Consider the following 19214-nt stretch of genomic DNA (forward strand, 5'->3'; position numbering starts at 1 on the left):
TGTGGCTTCTCTTTTCACTTAAAAATATATTTAACTGATACAAAAATTGTAGCTATTTTTAGAGGATGATGTGGTGTTTTGATATATGTATACACTGTGCAATGTTCAAATTAGCATAAACATGTCCATCTTCTCAAACTTTCCTTTTTGCAGTGCTGTAGATTAAACCCAAGGCCTTGCACATCATAGGCACCTGCTTCAACACTGAGCTATATTCCTAGCCTCTCCTAAAACGTTTGTCATTTCTTTATGGAGAAAGCATTCAAAATCCATTATTGTAGCTTTTTCTTCCAGTACTAAGGATCAAAGCCAGGGTCTCTACCACTGAGCTACATCTCCTTCCCCCTCCCAAATTTTCAGTCAGGGTCTCTTTTTTTTGTTTTCTTTTTTTTTTTTTTTCCCTCAGTACTGGGGATTGAACCCAGGGCCCTCACACTGAGTTACATGCCCTTTTTATTTTTATTTTTTTTTATTTTGAGACAAGCCTTGAATTTATGGTCCTCCCACCTCAGCCTCCCGGAGCTTTGGAATTATAGGCATGTGTCACCATGCCCAGCTGGATAGGGTCTTGCTCAATTGCCCAGGCTACCCTCAAATTTACAATCCTCTTTCCTCAGCCCCCTGGATAGCTGGGACTATAGGCATACTTCTGACTTTTTGATCTTTTCGCTTTTATTTACATATTTATTTTTGCAGTGCTGAGCCATGTGCAGACTAAGCAAATCCTCTACCAATGAGCCATATAACCAGCTGTCTTTAAACTTTTTGATGGTATGTTTTGATGAACATATTTTGTTTTAATATTTTGTACTTGAAAACTTGGCATGGTGGCACACACCTGTAATCCCAGCTGAGGCACCAGGATTAGCAAATTATGGAGACCCTGTCCCCAAATTTAAAAAAAGGTCTAGGGATATTGCTCAATGAAAAGGCCATGGGTTCAATCCCCAATACTGCAGAAAAAATAAAAGTTTGTGTTTGAAACTATCTCAAGTTCACATAAAAGTTACAAGTACAGTGAAAATTCCTCTTTTTCTGAGCCAGCTGCTTGTTGTGGCATTGGCTTATTGTCCCAGATACTCAAGAGGTGGAGGCAAGAGGATCACTTAAGCTAGGAGTTGAAGGCCAGCCTAGGCAACATAGTGGGGCATGTCTTGAACAAATGAACAAAAATGGCTGGAGATGTAGCTCAGTGGTAGAGCTAAGCATGTACAAAGCCCTGGGTTTGATCCCCAGCACTGCAAAAAAAATTTTCCCTGCATTTTTTTTGTTATAGTGTCTTCCTTATATAGTCTGGGATGGCCTTGAACTCACTACAAAGCCCAGGCTGGCCTCAAATTTGTAGGGATCTCCTGCCTCAGCCTTCAGAGTGCTGGGATTATAGGCATGCACCACCATGACTGACTTTTCTGAACCATTTGAAAGTAAGTTGCACCTGATGCCCCATCACCCCTGGATACTTCAGTATTTTCTACACACAAGGACCTTCTACATAACCCCAAGATTGTAGCAGAATCAAGAAAGTCACCTGACTACCATTTGACTTTCTGACCCTCAGACCCATTCAGATTTCACCTGTTGTCCCTGTCTAGTCCAGTATAGCCAAGGATCCAATGTAAGATTTTGAGATCACTGTGGATTCACATGCAACTATAAGAAACTACATAGAATCCAACTGTGGTGATGCAGTCCTATAATCTCAGGGCTCAGGAGGCTAAGGCAGGAGAATCACAAGTTTGAGCCCAGCCTGGGCTACATACATAGTAAGACCCTGTTTCAAAAAACCAAACAGCAACAATAACAAAAAAGAATCAGCACAAAGAGATCCATTTCCTCTGATGATAACACCTTCCAGAACTGCAGTACAATGTCACAGACAGAATAGTGCCATTAACACAGACCCCAGAATGTCTCTTGCTGCCTTTATCATAACCACACTCTATATACACTTGCACTCTTCACCTCCCCCTACCATGTCCCCAACCCCAACACTAGTCTGTTGTCTGTCTCTAGAAGCTTGTCATTTCAAGACAAAATTTAACGAAGTAAATGGAGTCATACAGTATGTCACCTCTTAGATTTGGCGCTTTTTTTCATCCATATTGTTACCTGTATCAACATTTTGTTTCTCATTTTGTCAAGTGGCATCCCTTAGTATAGATGTACCACTGCTTACCTGCTTACCTGCTGAAGACGGGTTATTTCTAGTTTTCACCATTACGGATAAAACTGCTATGAACTTTTACATACAGGTATTTATGTGAATATAAATTTTCACTTCTCTAAGCTAAGTGCATACAAGTAGAATTGCAGCATTTGTAATTTTAGAAGAGTCTATGAATCTCTTTTAGAATGGCTGGGCCAGCTACCAGTTTTTGTTCCAAGCAGCAATGTTAAGAATAATTTGGCTTTTCCGTACTTTGCCAACATTTGTCTCTTTGTGTATGTGTCATAGTGGGGGTTGAACTCAGGGCCTTGTGCATGCTAGGCAAGCACTCTAATCGAACATTATCCCTAGCTATGTCACTGTTTTTCATCTCTTTCTTTCTTTTTCTTCTTTCCTTCCTTCCTTCGCCCCTCCCTCCCTTCCTCTTTTCTTGTTTTCGTCTTCCTTTCTTTCACTCTATCCCTCTCTCCCTCTCCCTCTTCCCCTCTTATTCTCTCTGTCTATGTCTCTTTTTGGTAGTACTAGGGATTGAATTCAGGGGCACTCTACACTGAGCTGCCTCCCTAGCTCTTAGTTTTACTTGCCGTCCTCCTATCTCCCAAGTAGTAAGTAGCTGGGATTGCAGGCATGTGTCACTGCACCAGACATTTGTTTTTCTGATAAATGTGTAGTGATATTTCATTGATGTTTTCATTTGCACTTCTCTAACTGCTGATGATATTGAACATCTTTTCATATGCTCATTTCCCATCTATATATCCTTTTGAGTTAAATGTTTATGTTTTTTGTCCATTTTCTAATTGGATTGTTTTCAATTGACATGTAATAATCATACATGTCTATGGTACAGTGTGTTATTTCAATAAATGTATGCAATGTACAATGAACAGATAAGTGTAATTAGGATATCCATCACCTCAAACATTTATCATTCCTTTGTGTTGAGAACATTCAGAACCCTGTCTACTAGCTATTTTGAAATATACAATTAATTGTTGTCAACAATAGTTATCTCACTATGTCAAATATTAATGTTATATCACTATGTCATAGAACATTACCACTCCTACCAGAAGTGGTAACACACTGTAATCAGTTACTTGGGAGTCTAAAGCAAGAGGATCATGAGTTCAAGGCCAGCCTAGGCAATTTAGCGAGACCTATCTCAAAAAAAAAAAAAATTGAAAGGGTTGGGGATATAGCTCAGTGCTAGAACATGTGGTTACATGCACAAGGCTCTGGGTTCAATTTCCAGTGCCACAAAAAAGTTGTTCTTCCTACCCATTAACCATCCTCTCTCCATCCCTTCCCCTTTCCAGCCTCTGGTAACCACTATTCTACTCTACTTCTATGAGACCAACTTTTTTAGCTTCCACAGACAAGTGAGAACATGTGATATTTATCTTCCATGCTTGACTTATTTCATGTAACATGTCTTCCATTTCTATCCATGTTTCATTGTTGAATTTTGGTAGTGCTTTATATAGTCTAGTTACACAGCTATTGTCAGATATGTGGTTGGACATATTTTTCCCAGTCTATAGTTTTTCTTCCTCTTTTTTCTTTTCTTTTTTTGGAGAGAGAGTCTCGCTATATAGCCCAAGCTGGGTTCAAATTAGCTATGTAATCCAGGCTAGCCTCAAACTTATAGTCTCCTGCCTCAGCCTCCCAAGTGCTAGGCTTGCAGGTATGTACCATCACACTCAGCTACATTTTAAATTTTGATAAAGCCCAATTAATTAGACTTCCTTTTTATGCACTGTGCTTTTTGTATCATGTATAAAACCACATCATCTTCATAGGGAAAAGTTTTAGATAACTTAATAGATTGAGTATTAAGGTAATTGTAGAAGCAAAGTAAGTAATGTGTTCTTTTAAGATTTGCTTTTCCCATAACTCTCCTTGTTTAAGGTGAAGGTAATCTTACTCTTTAACCAGTAACTTCATTAACCTAACAAAGTTGCAATGCCAGGGTGAATTTACAATGTATATGTGCCTTTCTTGTATCTGTGACTTGTAAATAGGAACTGGAATTGTATTTACACATCAAAGACCACTAGGGATGAGATAATGGCCAAAAAGGACATAAAAGGACATAAAAAGGGAAACACTGAACAAAGGGGCACTCGGATACTAACCAGACCTGTTTCTGGTGGTCCTGCCTGCTCGCGAGTAGAAATTTTATTATTTTACCTGAATTCTGTGTCTCCATGTATTTCTTTCTGAGATTTCTGGAACAATCTAGCCTGAAGGTCTTAAAGATTTTCCTCTCTCTCTCTCTCTCTCTCTCTCTCTCTCTCTCTCTCTCTTTCTCTCTCTCTCTCCCTCTCTCCCTCTCCCTCTCCCTCTCTCCCCTTCTCCTTTTGAGACAAGGTCTTGCTACATAGGATTGCCCAGGCTGGGCTCAAACTTGCACCTCTTTTGCCTCAACCTCCCAGAGTTCTGGATTACAGGTGTACACCACCCTTTCTGGATCCTGTTTTCTTTTAAAAATTTTTTAAAGTGTTTGGGCTGTAGCTGTAGTTCAGTGGTAGAGCACTTACCTAACATACAAGAGCCCCTGGGTTCTAACCCCAGCACTACACCACACTTGGCTTCTTTTCTTTCTCTTAACAGAAAAACTTTTTCACAGAAAAAAAATTAAATTTTAAAGGTCCAATTTACTAATTTTCCCTTTAACATTTTATACTTTGGGTGTCAGATCTGAAAACTTTCTCCAAACCTAAATCCCAAAAGTTTTCTTCTGAGATTTTTAAAAAGTTTTTTTCTAAAAGGTTGTCTCTTCACTATTTTTTTTTTTTTTTTTTTTTGGTACCAAGGATCAAACTCAGGACCTTGCGCTTGCGAGGCAGGCAGCATCTTCACTATTGAATTGCTTTTACTTCTATTTCTTACTTTGTTCCATTTGTCTATGCTTGGTAATCTTGGTTACCATAGCTACATGATATGTCTTAAAATTGCTAGGCTGATTCCTGTCACATTCTTTCTCAGAAATTTTAGTTATTCTAATTTCTTTGTCTTCTGTCATAAATTTTAGAATAATCTTGCCTAATATTCACAAAATTTGGGGGATTTTTATAGGAATCGCTTTAAACCTGCCTATCAGTTTTGGGAGAATGTTGTCTTCCAATCCATGAACAATTTAATCAAGTTTTTAGAATTTCTTTCATTTCTTTAATCAGAGTTTGTGGTATTGAATGTACAAGTCTTGCCATATTTTGTTAGGTTTACACTTAAGTATTTTGGCTTCTATTGAGTAGTTGTATCTTTTATTTGGTATTCACATTTTTATTACTAATATACAGAAATGTAACTGATTTTTATATGTCTATTTTGTTGCTTATACTCTTACAGAATTCAATTATTAGTTCTAGAAGGGGTTTTATTGTGGGCAAATTCCTTGGGAGTTTCTATATAGGCAATCATGTCATCTGTAAATGGAAATAGCTTATTTCTTCCTTTTTATTCTGTTTGCCTATAATTTTCATTTCTTGTCTTATTTTACTGGCTAGAACATCTAGCACTGTGTTGCATAAGAGTTGTGTGAATGAATGTCCTTGCCTTATCCTTGATTTTCAGTCTTCTGCCATTAATGTAATGATAATGGTACAGCAGGGCATGAAGCACCATCTGGGACCCAGAGACAGAACCTGCTGGTGCCTTGCTTTTAGACTTCTTTCCCTCTGGAATTGTGAGAGAAGAAATGTATCTTTATAAATTATCTAGTCTCCAATATTCTGTTAGTAACAAAACAGACTTCATCCTGTTAATGTGGATTACATGGATTGCTTTTTGAATATTGAGTTGGTCTTGCATCAGTGGAAAAAATCTGACTTGGTCATGATATATAATTCTTTAATATCTTACTCAATTCTGTTTGCTATTATCCTGTTGAAATTTTTTGCTTATACTGGCTTTAGTTTTCTGTTTCTATGTTATATTTATATGAGTTTGTAATCAGTGAATGTATTAGTTTGCTGTGGATACTGGAACAAATTACCATGAACTTGGTGGTTCAGAACAAGAAATTAGCCAGGTGTGGTGGTATACACCTGTAGTCTCAGCTCCCGGGGAAGCTGAATCAGGCATATCAATTGAGCCCACAAGTTCAAGGCTAGTCTGGTCAACATAGCAAGACCTTACCTCAAAAACAATAACAATAAATGTAGAAATGTATTTTCTTATGCTTCTGAAATTCAGAAGTCCAAACTCAGTACCACTGGGCCAAAATCAACATGTTGTCAGGCTATTCTTCCTCTGGAGGCTTTAGAGGAAAGTGGGTTGCTTGTTTCTGAGGGTTGCATCCAGTCTTGTATGTCCAGCATCATTAAATCTCTTTCTGTTCAATCTTCATAGTCCCATCTTTGCATGTCAAATCTTCTTCTGCCTCCCTCTTAATGTGATACACATAATTGCATTTAGGAACCAGAATAATCTCCCCATCTCAAGATCCTTAACTTAGTCATAGCTGCAAAGACTCTTTGTTGCTATTAAGGTGCTATTCATAGGTTCCAAGGACTAAGAAATGTATGTATTTCTTTTGGCTGCCCTTTTTCATCCTGTCACAGGGAAATACTAGCTTCATAGAATGAGTTAGGAAGTGTTTTCTCCTCTTTTTTAGTTCCTGGAAGATATTGTGTAATTGGGATTTGTATTAGTCAGCTTTTTGTCTCTGGGACCAAATACCTATCATTCATAGCTTGAGGTAGAAAAGATTTATCTGGGCTCACAGTTTCAGAGGCTTCAGGCCATGGTTGCCTGGCTCCAGGGTGGAAAGGCATGGCAGAAGAAAGCTGTTCAACCCATGACAGCCAGGAAGCAGAGAAACTTGAAAAGAACCAGAACCAGAGATGTACCCTCAGAAGGCACTCTCAATGACCCACCTCATCCAACTGGCCCTCAGCCCCTGTAGCTCATTCATCTATAAATTAAAAAATGTATTGATCCGTTGATGAGATTAGAAACCTTGTGATACAATCACTTTCCTTTGGGGAACATTTTAGATCTAAACCATAACAGTGTTAATTCATGTTTGAAAGTATGGTGGGGGTCGGGGATTTAGCTGCCTTGCAAACGCAAGGTCCTGAGTTCAATCTCCGGTACCAAAAATAATTTTAAATAACAGTATGGTGGGCAGGGGGTGTAGCTTGGTGGTAGAGTGCTTGCCTAGCATATATGAGGCTCAAGGTTTGATCCTTTGCACTGAAAAAAAATAAAAACATTTACTAAAATCGTCTGGGCTAGGAGTTTTCCTCCCCCCCCCCCGTTAAAATAACAGATTCCATTCCCCTAATATATACATTTTTAACTTGTAAAAAGAAAAGTTTTTTTGGCTCATGATTCTGGAGATTCCAGCTCAAGACTTGGCAGACCCATTTTCAATGCTCTTTATAGTTTTAGGGCTAATCATATTGAGAAAGATGGGAACCACCTGACTCTCAGTTTTCCCCTTGCCAGCTGGAGGGGGGACATTCCCCTCACTTCCCTTTGCTCCCTCTTGCACCACAGTGGGCTGGGGAAGTTCGCTTCAATGTCTTCCCTGGCTATCTGGCAGTGTCCTCCCTGGCTCTCAAACTGCCACTCTCCACTCCAACATGAGTACAGCCAGACAGATAGCATGACAGACAGCATAGTGCCCCTCCCCAACTCCCACCACTTCAGAAACACTGTTACATTTTTGAAGAAGGGAGAGGGCATATGGAATGACTAAGGTGAGGGAGGAAGGGATCTGGGCTCCTTATTTGCATGCTCAACATTCCTAGCAAGTTTCAGCCCTGATGCTCACTGAAACAGGCCTGCAAGCTGCTATATAAGCAACACTTTCTGGCCACTTCTCAGGTTTTAGTCTAGGAGGGCTCCCTCCTGTGTACTAATCCCCCTGTGGTGCAGCACTGACCCTATTAAAATAAAGACTTGCTTTAGTGTTCCTGTGATCCTGCTCATGATTTATTTCTTCGGTTGAGTGGGCTCCAAAAGTCTTATAAATCTACTTGTGATTTTTATCCTAAGAAGTGTGAACAGAGTGGTAATTTCAAAAAAAAAAAAATATATATATATACTCTCAGAACTGTTAACACCAAAGATCTCCAGAGACCAGTACCAGGTAGAGTTGATCTGCAGTGTCCAGTCTAAGCTGGCACTAGAAGGTGCCAGCCAGCAGTAGCAGAGACCAACACCTGGTAGAGTTGACCTATGGTGACCAGCACAAGCCAGCATTGGAAGGCAGTGGCCAACAGTAACAGAGACTAGTACTTGGTAGAGTTGATCTACAGTGTCCAGCACAAGCTGGCACTGAAAGGCGGCAGCCAGCAGTAGCAGAGGCCAGCACCCAGTAGAGCTGGCTGTGTCAACTGTTGGCCTCTCACATTACCAGGTGTCATCTGGTGACATCAGGGATGCTACCAGAGCTGCACTATGCTGATTCGTGATTTCCATCTGAATCATGCAAAAGAACCCAAGGCTGATTGGCAACAATATTATCTATTTCATATCAGGTTACTTGTGATCATTTATGGGAATTAGCATATTTCATCTAAGCTATTGAAATTATATGTGTAGATTTGTTGACTGAGAGAAACACAAAGACATTAAAATCAAAGCAAAATCAAATTTTATTTGGGAAATAAAATTGCAAAGGGAATATATATGCTATAGTAAACTAAGCGTATTTAAAGGAGTTGAGGTGAGGGGAAGTTTTTAAAGGCAAAACCAAGAAAGATTATACTGATATTTTGAAAGAAAAGGTCCAAAAGGGAAGGGGAAGGGGGAGTGGAAAAGGAAAGAAGGGAAAGGAATAAATATGAAAAAAGGAAAAAACAGAAACAAAGTCTTTGTAAATAGGGAGGGAGGGCGGGGGAATGGGGAAAAAAATAAGAACCAAGACATATCATGTACAAATTCCCAATGATGAATGTCATCATATTGTATACCTAAAATGTACCAATAAACTTAATGAATAAAAAAATGAAAAAAATAAGGGTGACATCAGTATAAGGTTGAACAGTTGCTGGGCAGATGCCCTGCAGAAATACCTTTTGTTTAAGTTTGTGGTGGCCCTTATGCAAGCTTTTGGTTCTGGCTTTGTTTGTGATAGTTGTTATCAGGCAATCATGTATGAGAACCCTTCCTTCATAATCTCTCAGGTTTATTTATTTATTTTTTGTTAGAGTTGACACAAATGACTCCATTTTGATAATGTTAACTTTCACAATAATATTCTTTATTATTCTTTTGATATCTGCAGGCTAAGAATAAGAAGTTTGTTTCATATATTCAGAATTGCTTTATGTGTCTCTCACAAATTGATATGTTGTGTTTTCATATGGTTCAGTGTATTTTTCTTTTGCAGTGGTACGGATGGAACCCATTGCCTCACACATACTAGGCAAGTGCTCTACCACTGAGCTACATCTGCAGGCCCTCAATATATTTTTTAATTTTCCTTGAAATCCTAATTGAACCAAACAGAAATTACTGTGTGTGTATGTGTGTGTGTGTGTGTGTGTGTGTGTGTGTGTGTTTCTTCAATGCTGTGGATGAAACCCAGGGCCTCATACATGCTAAGCAGTGGTCTCCCACTGAGTTCCACCTCCAGCCCAACTGTGTTGTTCAAATTTCAAAGTGTTTAGAGATTTTCCTAGTGTTTTACTGTTGTTGATTCCCAGTTTGATTCTAGTATATGTGCTGCCAAAGCAAGTGCTCCCAGTTTGATTCTAGTGTGGTCAGATAACACACCTTGTATGATTTCAATTCTAAGTTTATTGAGGTTTATTATGTGTCCTAAATATGGCATATGTTCTATAGTTACTTGAAAAAAATATTCTGCTATTGTTGGGTAGAGTATTCTATAAATGTTAAGTAGATTCTCTTAGTTCATCGTATTGTTGAGTTATTTGGTTTTCCTGCTTATTTTCTATTTAGTTTTTCTGTAATTTTTTGAGAGGAGGGGTGTTGGAATTTCCAACTCTCAATTTGTTTATTTCTGCTTTCAGTTTCATTAACTTTTGTTTCTGCTGTTTGATTCATACACATTTAGGTTTCTATGTCCTTCTTGATGGTTGATCTCTTTATTATATATCCTCTGTCTCAGTCCGTTTGTGCTGCTAGAACAGAATATCTGAGATTGGATAATTTAAAATGAACAGAAATGTATTGCCTCACAGTTCTGGAGGCTGGGAAGGTGCCAGCATCTAGTGAGAGCATTCTTGCTGTATTGTATTATGGAAGGAATCACATGGCAGAATGGTGGAAAAGCAAAACATGAGAACAAAAATGGGTGAACCTAGCCTCAGCAATGAACTCACTCTTGAAATAATACCATTAATCTGTTCATAGGACAGAACCCTCACTTTTTTAAGTTACCAATTTTTTCCTGCAGTACAGGGGATTGAACCTAGGGGCACCCTACCAGCCATTTATATTTTTTAATTTTGAGAATTTAAGTTGTGCCCAGGCTGGCCTTGAAATTGTGGTCGTCTTGCCTCCCAGAGTTCTGGGATCACAGGTGTGTGCCACCACACCCAGCTCCCCTCGTAATACTGTTACAATGGCAACTAGATTTCTTTTTTTGAAGTTCATTTGTCTTTGATTGATAAATTTTTCATTTTATTTTTTCCAATTTTTTTTATTAGTACATGTTTGACGTACACAGTGATTACATTCATTGTAGGGAATTGGTATGAGTACATAACTCGTCTTTTTACTTCCCCTTACCCTCCCCTCTCTTCATTTCTAGATCCCTTACCTATTTGCAAAAGATCTATCTCCTTGACTTCTATTATCCATCCTTTATTTTGTTCTTTAAGTTATTTATGCTTTAGGTTTCTCATATAAGAGAAAGCGTATTGTGTGTCTGATTTATTTCACTTAACATTATAGTCTTAAGGTGCATCAATTTTCCTACAAATGACACAAGTTTATCCTTCTCTGTGACAGAGTAGTACTCGATGGTGTGTAAATACCACATTTTTTAGCCATTCACCTGTTGACAAACATATAGGCTGCTTCCAAGATTTAACTATTATGAGTTGTGCTGCTATAAACATGGGTATGATGCAACTAAATTTAAACATGAGTTTTTGAGGGGATAATCAAACCAGAGCACTGTCTCTGGTATTTTTTATTCCCTGAAGTCTATATTATCTGATTTTTAAAATCTGATTTCGGGGATTGAACTCGAGACCTTGCTCTTTCGAGGCAGGCGCCGGAACCACTGAGCTAAATCCCCGGCTGACATTATCTGATATTAATATAACTACTTCTTTCTTTTGATTAATATTTGCATAGCATGTCTCTTTTCATACTTTTACATTCAGCCCACCCATATTACTATATTCAAAGTGCCTTTATTTTAGACAGCATGCATTTGGGTCATACTTTGAAACTGCTTATCAATCTGTCTTTTTATTGGTGTATTTAGATTACATTTTATGTAATTATTGATCTGCTAGGATTTAAGTCTACCAGTTTTTATTTTGTATGTGTTCTTGCTATTTCATTTGTTCCATTTTAAAACTGTTTTAGTTAATTAATTAATTAATTAATTAAAGACAGGGTTTCACTATGTAGCCCAGGCTGGCTTCAAACTTACAATCCTCCTGCCTCAGCCTCCCAAATTCAGGTGTGTGGCACCATGCCCAGCTCTTTGTTTTCTTGTCTACTGGTTTGTTGAGGCAATAAGTCAGATAACATTTACTACATTAATGTCTGTCAAAGTGACCACTCATAGAAACTCCCAGCTCCGTTCATTTGAAAGGCACTCCTGATGAAGGCAACTAATTTTGCCACTCTCAGTCACCTTGTAGTATTTCAGGACAGCTAGCTTAATCTTTTTTCTCTTATGTTCCTTCATCTTGGGAGTGATATGACTCCTTTTGTTATTAGTACCACCCCAAAGTCTCAGCATGAAACCTGGACTCCTTTTGAATGTTGTAGTAAGATCAAAGGTGAGGTGCAGTGAAAAATAAGGTGAATGTTTAAGTAAGTTTACTACAATAAAAGACACATTGCCATCAATCCCTTTCAAGATACTCCCCCTTGCTTTGAACTCACTTATCTGAAGCACTTCTGGAAGTTCTCTTTCATGAGTGTCATCAGTTGTGTTGTTGTGACTGCCTCTATATCCCAAATCGATTCAAAACATTTACCTTTCATAGTCATTTTGACTTTGAGAAAGAGCCAGAAGTCATACGGTGCCAAATTCAGTAAATAAGGTGGATAAGGATACAGTAATGTTTTTATGAGCCTGCCTTTGTGATGGATGGCATTCAGCAGCAGCATTCATTGTATTTTTTAATCACATCTCATAAAAACACATACAAAAGAAGACTTCCAAAACTGCTTTGGAAAGTGGCATGAATGATAAGTGTGTTTGAAGTTACATGGGGAGTATTTTGAGGGTGATTAATGTCTTTTACTATAAATATTTAAAATTTAAATATTCATTGTATTTTGATCATGCCACACACATCTGTCTTCCAGTTGCTTCCCAGCAAATGTCAGTCTTTGCTGATCAAGAGGAATTTCTTCCTTATTCGGAATGTTGGCCTTTACATTTTCTATCATATTCCAGCATGGCAAGTGAGTCTTCCTTGTAAGGGTTTCTCAAAGTATCTGTATCTTGGTGGCAGTTCCACCAGAAATTAAGGGAAAAGAAGAAACAGGTTAGACCTGGGGACACAAGGCAGGGCAATATGCAGGTCGCTAGCCAAAGAGCATACACATTGATGGTGGATTGAAATGGAAACTCTATTTTGTTTTCTCCTATCTTCCTGTCTGCTACTAGAACATTTTTTAGAATTCCATTTTGATTCATATGTAATGTTTTTTCATGTATTTCTTTACAGCTTTTTAAAAGGTTGCTTTCAGCCAGGCATGGTGGCACACATCTGTAATCCCAGCACTCTAGGAGGATGGCAAGTTTGAGCCCAGCCTAGGGAACATAACAAATTAGCAAGGCTTTTTTTCAAAACAAAAACCAGAAGCCCAAATTATAAATAGAGCAAAATAAAAGATAGAGAACAGTAAGTAGGGAGATAGATCTTTCTCAAAGGGGAAAGAGATCAAGAGATGGAGGGAGGAAAAAGGGAGGGAAAGGGAATGAAAAAAGGAATCAAGATGTGTTATGTACATGTGCCAACTCTCCGCAAGGAATGTAAACATTATGTACTGCAAGCATGTACTAATAAAAATTTTTAAATAAATCAAAATAAAAGAAAGCAAAAAGCAAAAAAGGACTGGGATGCAGCTCAGTGCAAAGACCCTGGGTTCAATCACCATTATTGAAAAAAAAGGGTTACATTATGTACATAATTTAACACAGCCTACTGCTATAGTCATTTTAACAGTTCGTAGAACTGTGTAGAAAGTTTGCCTCCCTTTAATCCTCTTTGCTCTTCCCTGTTTGTAAAGTAATATTCTTAAATGTTTCATCTATATATATATTTAGAACCACATCAAATAGTATATTAACTTTTGCAGGTGTTAAACATAATTTAGAACTCTTGAGAGGAGAGGGAAAGTCTATTATACTTACCCATATTTTTGTTTACTGTGTCTTTACTTATCTAGCATTTCTCTTGCACATATGAGCTCCCTGAGTACAGATCCTGTGGTTTCTTCATTTCCTTAGAAATGTGCACAGGTCCAGGCATATAGTCTTAATGCGGTCATCTAATAATCTTTTCTTCATGAATTAATACATTAATGCAATGACAGGGCTTTTTATGCCCCCTTAAAAGTATAATACCAACTAAGATACCAAATCATAGATCCATGTGACTCTTTCTTACTGGCTCAGTAGGGCTCCAGGGAGCGGATTTGTGCTCACACAGCTTTTTCATGCATCCCATTCTGATCATTGCAAATTGTTGTTACAGGGATCCGTGTCATTTGAGGATGTGGCTGTGGATTTCACCCGGCAGGAATGGCACAGACTAGACCCCGCACAGAGAACCATGCACAAGGACGTGATGCTGGAGACCTACAGCAACCTGGCATCTGTGGGTGAGGATGCTTGTCTGTATGACTCTTGGTGGGGTGTGGTTGCTGTAACATGTACAGCCTCTGCAGAGTTCTGTGTTTTAGTTTCAGATTCAAGGGTCACAGCTGACTGGTCAGTTCAGGGCACCAGGAAGAATGTATATGTTCTGACCTCCCCAATGAAAGGTTTAAATCGGCCCCCTTCCTCATGCAGCTCATGAAGATGCACCTTATTCCTCCATCAGAGGCCCTAAAGTTGAGACATCTTGGTCCATGTCCTATGCCATTTCCCATTAACAGGCCTCTGCGTGGCCAAACCAGAGATGATCTTCAAGTTGGAGCGAGGAGAAGAGCTGTGGATATTAGAGGAGGAATCCTCAGGCCATGCTTATGCCGGTAAGTGAGCAAGAACCAGACATATGGAGCACAGGGGAAATAAGATCCCAGTAATTCAGGTCAAAGCTTAGCCTCATACAGTATTTTCCAGGAATCTCTTTTTAGAGGCCTAAGCTCTTTGAAAATGACAGAAGGTCTACACACTTCAGACCCTAAATTGCACTTCTCAGTATTTTGCTTACATGTCAGTGCTTATTTTACTGTGATTTTTGTAAAGTTATCCACTATTCTTATTGACCTCTGCCTCCTCCTGGACATTTATTTTTCCTCCTCTCCATTGCCTTGGGTGCCTTCTAATCTCAGCCATCCATTCATACATACATTTATTTAGTCATTCACCAAACTTTAAGTGAGTACCAAGTATATGCTGGTCACACTCTACATGGAGACCCAGCAGTGAAAAAAAAATCTGTCTTTTCTTAGAGCTTACAAGCTAATGAGGGAAGGCAACCAGAAGCAAATACATAATGTGTTTAGTGGTAAAAAGAAAGTCAGTGCAAGATAAGAAAGTTAGCCACTATTGTGTACATTTAGAGAACATGATCAAGGAAGGCATTTTGATGAGGTTAACATTAGTGCACAAACATCAGTGAAGTGAGTGAGATGGGGCCATGTAGGTTTTAAGTATTCTGGGCAGAGAATTGTGAGTGTCAAGCCTGGACAGGGTGACATATCCTAGGACTAGCAAAAAGGTCAGGGTGAGAGATGGGGAGAATGTTAAGAAGTGGCATCAGTGAATTTGCAGGGGGGCCAAATGATACCTAGCGAGAAGGCTAGGTTAAGGAGCTTAATTGTATACTGTGATTGGCTATTTTGGGAATTTATGTGAATGACATGCTCTGATTTGCTTTTAAAGAATCCCTCTCTCTGCTGTGTGGCAACACTTCAGTTGGGGGCATTGCCCTCAACCTTCTTGCGAATCAGAAGGTTCCAACTTTGAATGAAAATGTCGACTATAATGGATGTGGCAAAGGTTTCCATGAGGAAACAGCCTTTGTCAGACATAAAAGAACACACGCGGGAGATAAAAACTTTGAATGTCATGAATGTGGGAAAGCATACTGCAGGAAATCAAACCTCATTGAACATCTGAGAATACACACGGGGGAGAGGCCCTATGGATGTGGTGAGTGTGCAAAAACCTTCAGTGCAAGATCCTACCTCATTGCTCATCAGAAAACCCACACAGGAGAGAAGCCCTTTGAATGTCACGAATGTGGGAAATCTTTTGGCAGAAAGTCACAACTCATTCTGCATCGGAGAACACACACAGGAGAGAGACCCTACAAATGTATGGCCTGTGGGAAAACCTTTTCAGAGAAGGCCACTCTCACAATTCACCAGAGAACCCACACAGGAGAGAAGCCCTACGAGTGTGGCGAATGTGGGAAAACATTTCGTGTCAAGATATCCCTTACCCAACACCAGAGAACTCACACGGGGGAGAAACCCTATGAATGTGGGGACTGTGGGAAGAACTTCCGGGCCAAGAAATCTCTAAATCAACATCAGAGAATTCACACAGGGGAAAAACCCTACGAATGTGGAGAATGTGGGAAATTCTTCCGAATGAAGATGACTCTCAATAATCATCAGAGAACCCACACAGGCGAAAAACCCTATCAGTGTAATGAATGTGGGAAATCTTTCAGGGTGCACTCATCTCTTGGCATCCATCAGAGAATTCACACAGGAGAGAAACCTTATGAATGTAACGAATGTGGTAATGCCTTCTATGTAAAAGCTCGCCTCATTGAACACCAAAGGATGCATTCAGGAGAGAAACCCTACCAGTGCAGTGAATGTGGGAAAATCTTTAGTATGAAGAAATCCCTTTGTCAGCACCGGAGAACTCACACAGGAGAGAAACCTTACGAATGTAGTGAGTGCGGAAATGCCTTCTATGTGAAAGTACGCCTCATTGAGCATCAGCGAATTCACACAGGAGAGAGACCTTTTGAGTGTCAGGAATGTGGCAAGGCTTTCTGCCGCAAAGCACACCTCACAGAACATCAGAGGACTCATGTAGGCCGGACTTGGCCTTGTGCCATGAAGAAAGCTCCTCCCTGAATCCCTCTTCTGCATCGGATCAAGGCCCTTGGAGCATCTGATCACCAAAGCATGAAGAGTACCTGTCACAATGTTGTACCTAGATTGGTGTAAACCAGGTCCTGGTCCCCTCAGAATATAAAACATTATTGTTTTCTATTGTATTTCCCCATTTCGAGTTGAGGTTGAACATCTTATGTGTCCATTGACCATTTGGATGTTTTCTTTAATGCATTGACTGTTCCTATCATTTGCCCATTATTTTAAAATGGGCTGTTTATCTTCTTCCTGGTTTAAATGCCATTGTTTTAATTTATGAGATTATAAAACTTTTCAGTCGTATGTGTTGCAGTATCTTCTCCCAGATTATGTTTGTTCTTTAAAAGCGTTATGTTTTACTATCATCAGTTTCAAGGTAATGATATTCATCTATACTTCTCTCTGAAGTCAAAGGTTTTTTTAACATTTAGATTTAACTTTATTGTGAGGTGTTTTTTTTTCTTTGTCCTGGGGATTGAACCCAAGGCCTTTGCACTAAGCTACATCCCCAGCACTTTTTTATTTTGAGACAGGCTCTTGCTGAGTTGCATGGGCTGGGCTCAAACTTTTGATCCTCCCACCGCAGCCTCCTAGAGTGCTGGGATTACAGGCATGCACCACTGCACCTGGCTATACTGTGAGATTTTTGTATAGTATGAAGTCTGCAGTATACAGTACTATATTGTCTGGTTAGATTTTTCCATAACTGGTATCGCGCTAGTTAAAATTCAGCAGCCAGCTTTTTTCCATGTGATGTTACCTTCCGCAGATTTATGTTGATAAATGCAGGTCTGGTTTACTCATTCCTCTCTCCATTCTTGTAGTGGAAGATGTATTGTTTCTGTGTTTCATGTTTAAGCCTAGAAGTGGAACTGCTGGATCACAGTATATAGAAATGTGCCAGTTATTAAACTTCTGTGCTCCAGCTCCAAAGTTATCCCTCTAGACTGTGCTTTGTGACTCTACAAACCACATTTCTGCCTTGCCAGCTCCTCTGTGTAGGGCCATTCCAATAAGAGATACTAGATTTCAACTTTGGGGCTGGAGACAGAAGACACTTTCTCCTCCCCTCCCCTCTTCCTAGAAGGCCCACCTGCCTTTGCTTCTTCATGGAGACAGCAGCAACAGCTCCTTGTAGCAGCAGTTTTGCCCAGTTGGCAGTTTTCCAGCATTCCCCAAGCTAGCCTACAGGACCCACCCTCTCCGGGACAAGCATCAGCTGGCTGGTGCTACATGCTTAGAGGTATGAGTCCCAGCCACAAGGGTACCCTCTTGCACCTTACTCAATTTTTTTCTTTGTTTGCAGTATTGGAGATCAACCCCAGAAGTGCTTTACCACTGAGCTACACTCCCAGCCCCTTTATTTTTTTAGTTTCCTGGGCTGGCCTTGAACTTCTGAGCCTTTTGCCTCAACCTCCAAAGTAGCTGAGACTATAGTTGTGTGCCATCATGCCTGGCACCCTTCTAATTTGGGGGGGGGGGGGGCAGCGCCAGGGATCGAACTCAGGACCTTGCGCTTTTGAGGCAGGTGCAGCACCACTGAGCTACATCCCTGGCCCCTCTTCTAATTTTTAATAATTGCATCTTTATCCCTTCAATACTACCTTATCCTGGTTGCTTTTCTCTAATTGCTGCTTCCTTGATAACTTAAATGCTCTCTTTTTGTCTCTTCAATTATATATTAACAACTTCATAACTAGTGGAAATTATTTCAAATAATTTCTCTTTGATCAATAATGAGTGCGTTTTCTGTGTCCTGGCTGGTCTCTGATTGATACAGAAGTTTGTCAAATTTTAAGTACTGAATTTTTCCCTCCAAATTTTATTAATTTGCACTCTTCAGGAGCAGTTTGAAAAAGTTTCCATTTTTTCCACAATTGCCAGCACTTATTATCAGTCCTCTAAATTTTTAATAGCAACTTTGCTTATATGCATGTATATACATACATATTTCAAACATAATGGTGTGTTATATTTCAAAATATAATGATATGTTATGGGGTTCAAATGTGTGTGTGTGAGTGTATGTGTGTGTGAGAGAGAGCACACATTTCCCCACAAAACATTTTTATCTTATTTGGGCAATATTCTTTTCATTTTACCCACATATTCACCATCTTGGTTGCTCTTCATGACTTTCTACATTCCATTGAGGATCATTTTCCTATTTGCTTGAAAAATACCCTGTAGAGTTTCCTCTGGCAATGGATCAGGTTGTGATGAACCTCTCATATTTTCTGAGAATGTTTTTTATTACATCTTTTTTGATCAGTAAGAGTGAATCCTAGCCTGGTGTGGTGGTGTATGCCTATATTCTCAGCTACTTGGGAAGCTGAGCCAGAAGAATCACAAGTTCAAGGTCAGATTGAGCAACTTAGTGAGACCTTGACTCAAAATAGATCTGGGTTATAGATTAATGGTACAGCACTTGCCTAGAATGTGACAAGGCACTGAGTTCAATCCCCAGTACTAGGGGGGAAAAGAGTGAATCTTTTATTTTTAGTATTTAGTGGCCTTATGCCACAGTAAATTGATACTGTGTTAGATACTTTTTCCTTTTTTTCCCTGAATGTCACAGGGCTAT

General features: G+C 39.4%; 1 protein-coding gene across 3 annotated transcripts in view; it reads left to right on the plus strand.

Annotated features, from left to right (window-relative positions):
• Positions 1-16933, plus strand: part of Znf157 (zinc finger protein 157) — a 32005-nt gene extending 15072 nt beyond the window's left edge. For 2 of the 3 annotated variants that reach the window (XM_004871587.3, XM_021249629.2), the window contains exons 3-5: positions 14044-14170; positions 14447-14542; positions 15399-16933. In XM_004871587.3, the coding sequence (XP_004871644.1) occupies positions 14044-14170; positions 14447-14542; positions 15399-16612 (1437 nt within the window). In that variant the 3' untranslated portion in view covers positions 16613-16933. Of the gene's footprint in view, positions 1-14043; positions 14171-14360; positions 14543-15398 lie in introns of those variants that run through there. The other variant, XM_021249630.2, reaches the window with a different exon arrangement.
• The last annotated feature ends 2281 nt before the right edge of the window (positions 16934-19214 follow it).

This window comes from Heterocephalus glaber, unplaced genomic scaffold, assembly GCF_053883595.1.
Source record: "Heterocephalus glaber isolate CG9 unplaced genomic scaffold, H.glaber_assembly_v1.0 deba00001547, whole genome shotgun sequence".
NCBI lineage: Eukaryota > Metazoa > Chordata > Mammalia > Rodentia > Bathyergidae > Heterocephalus > Heterocephalus glaber.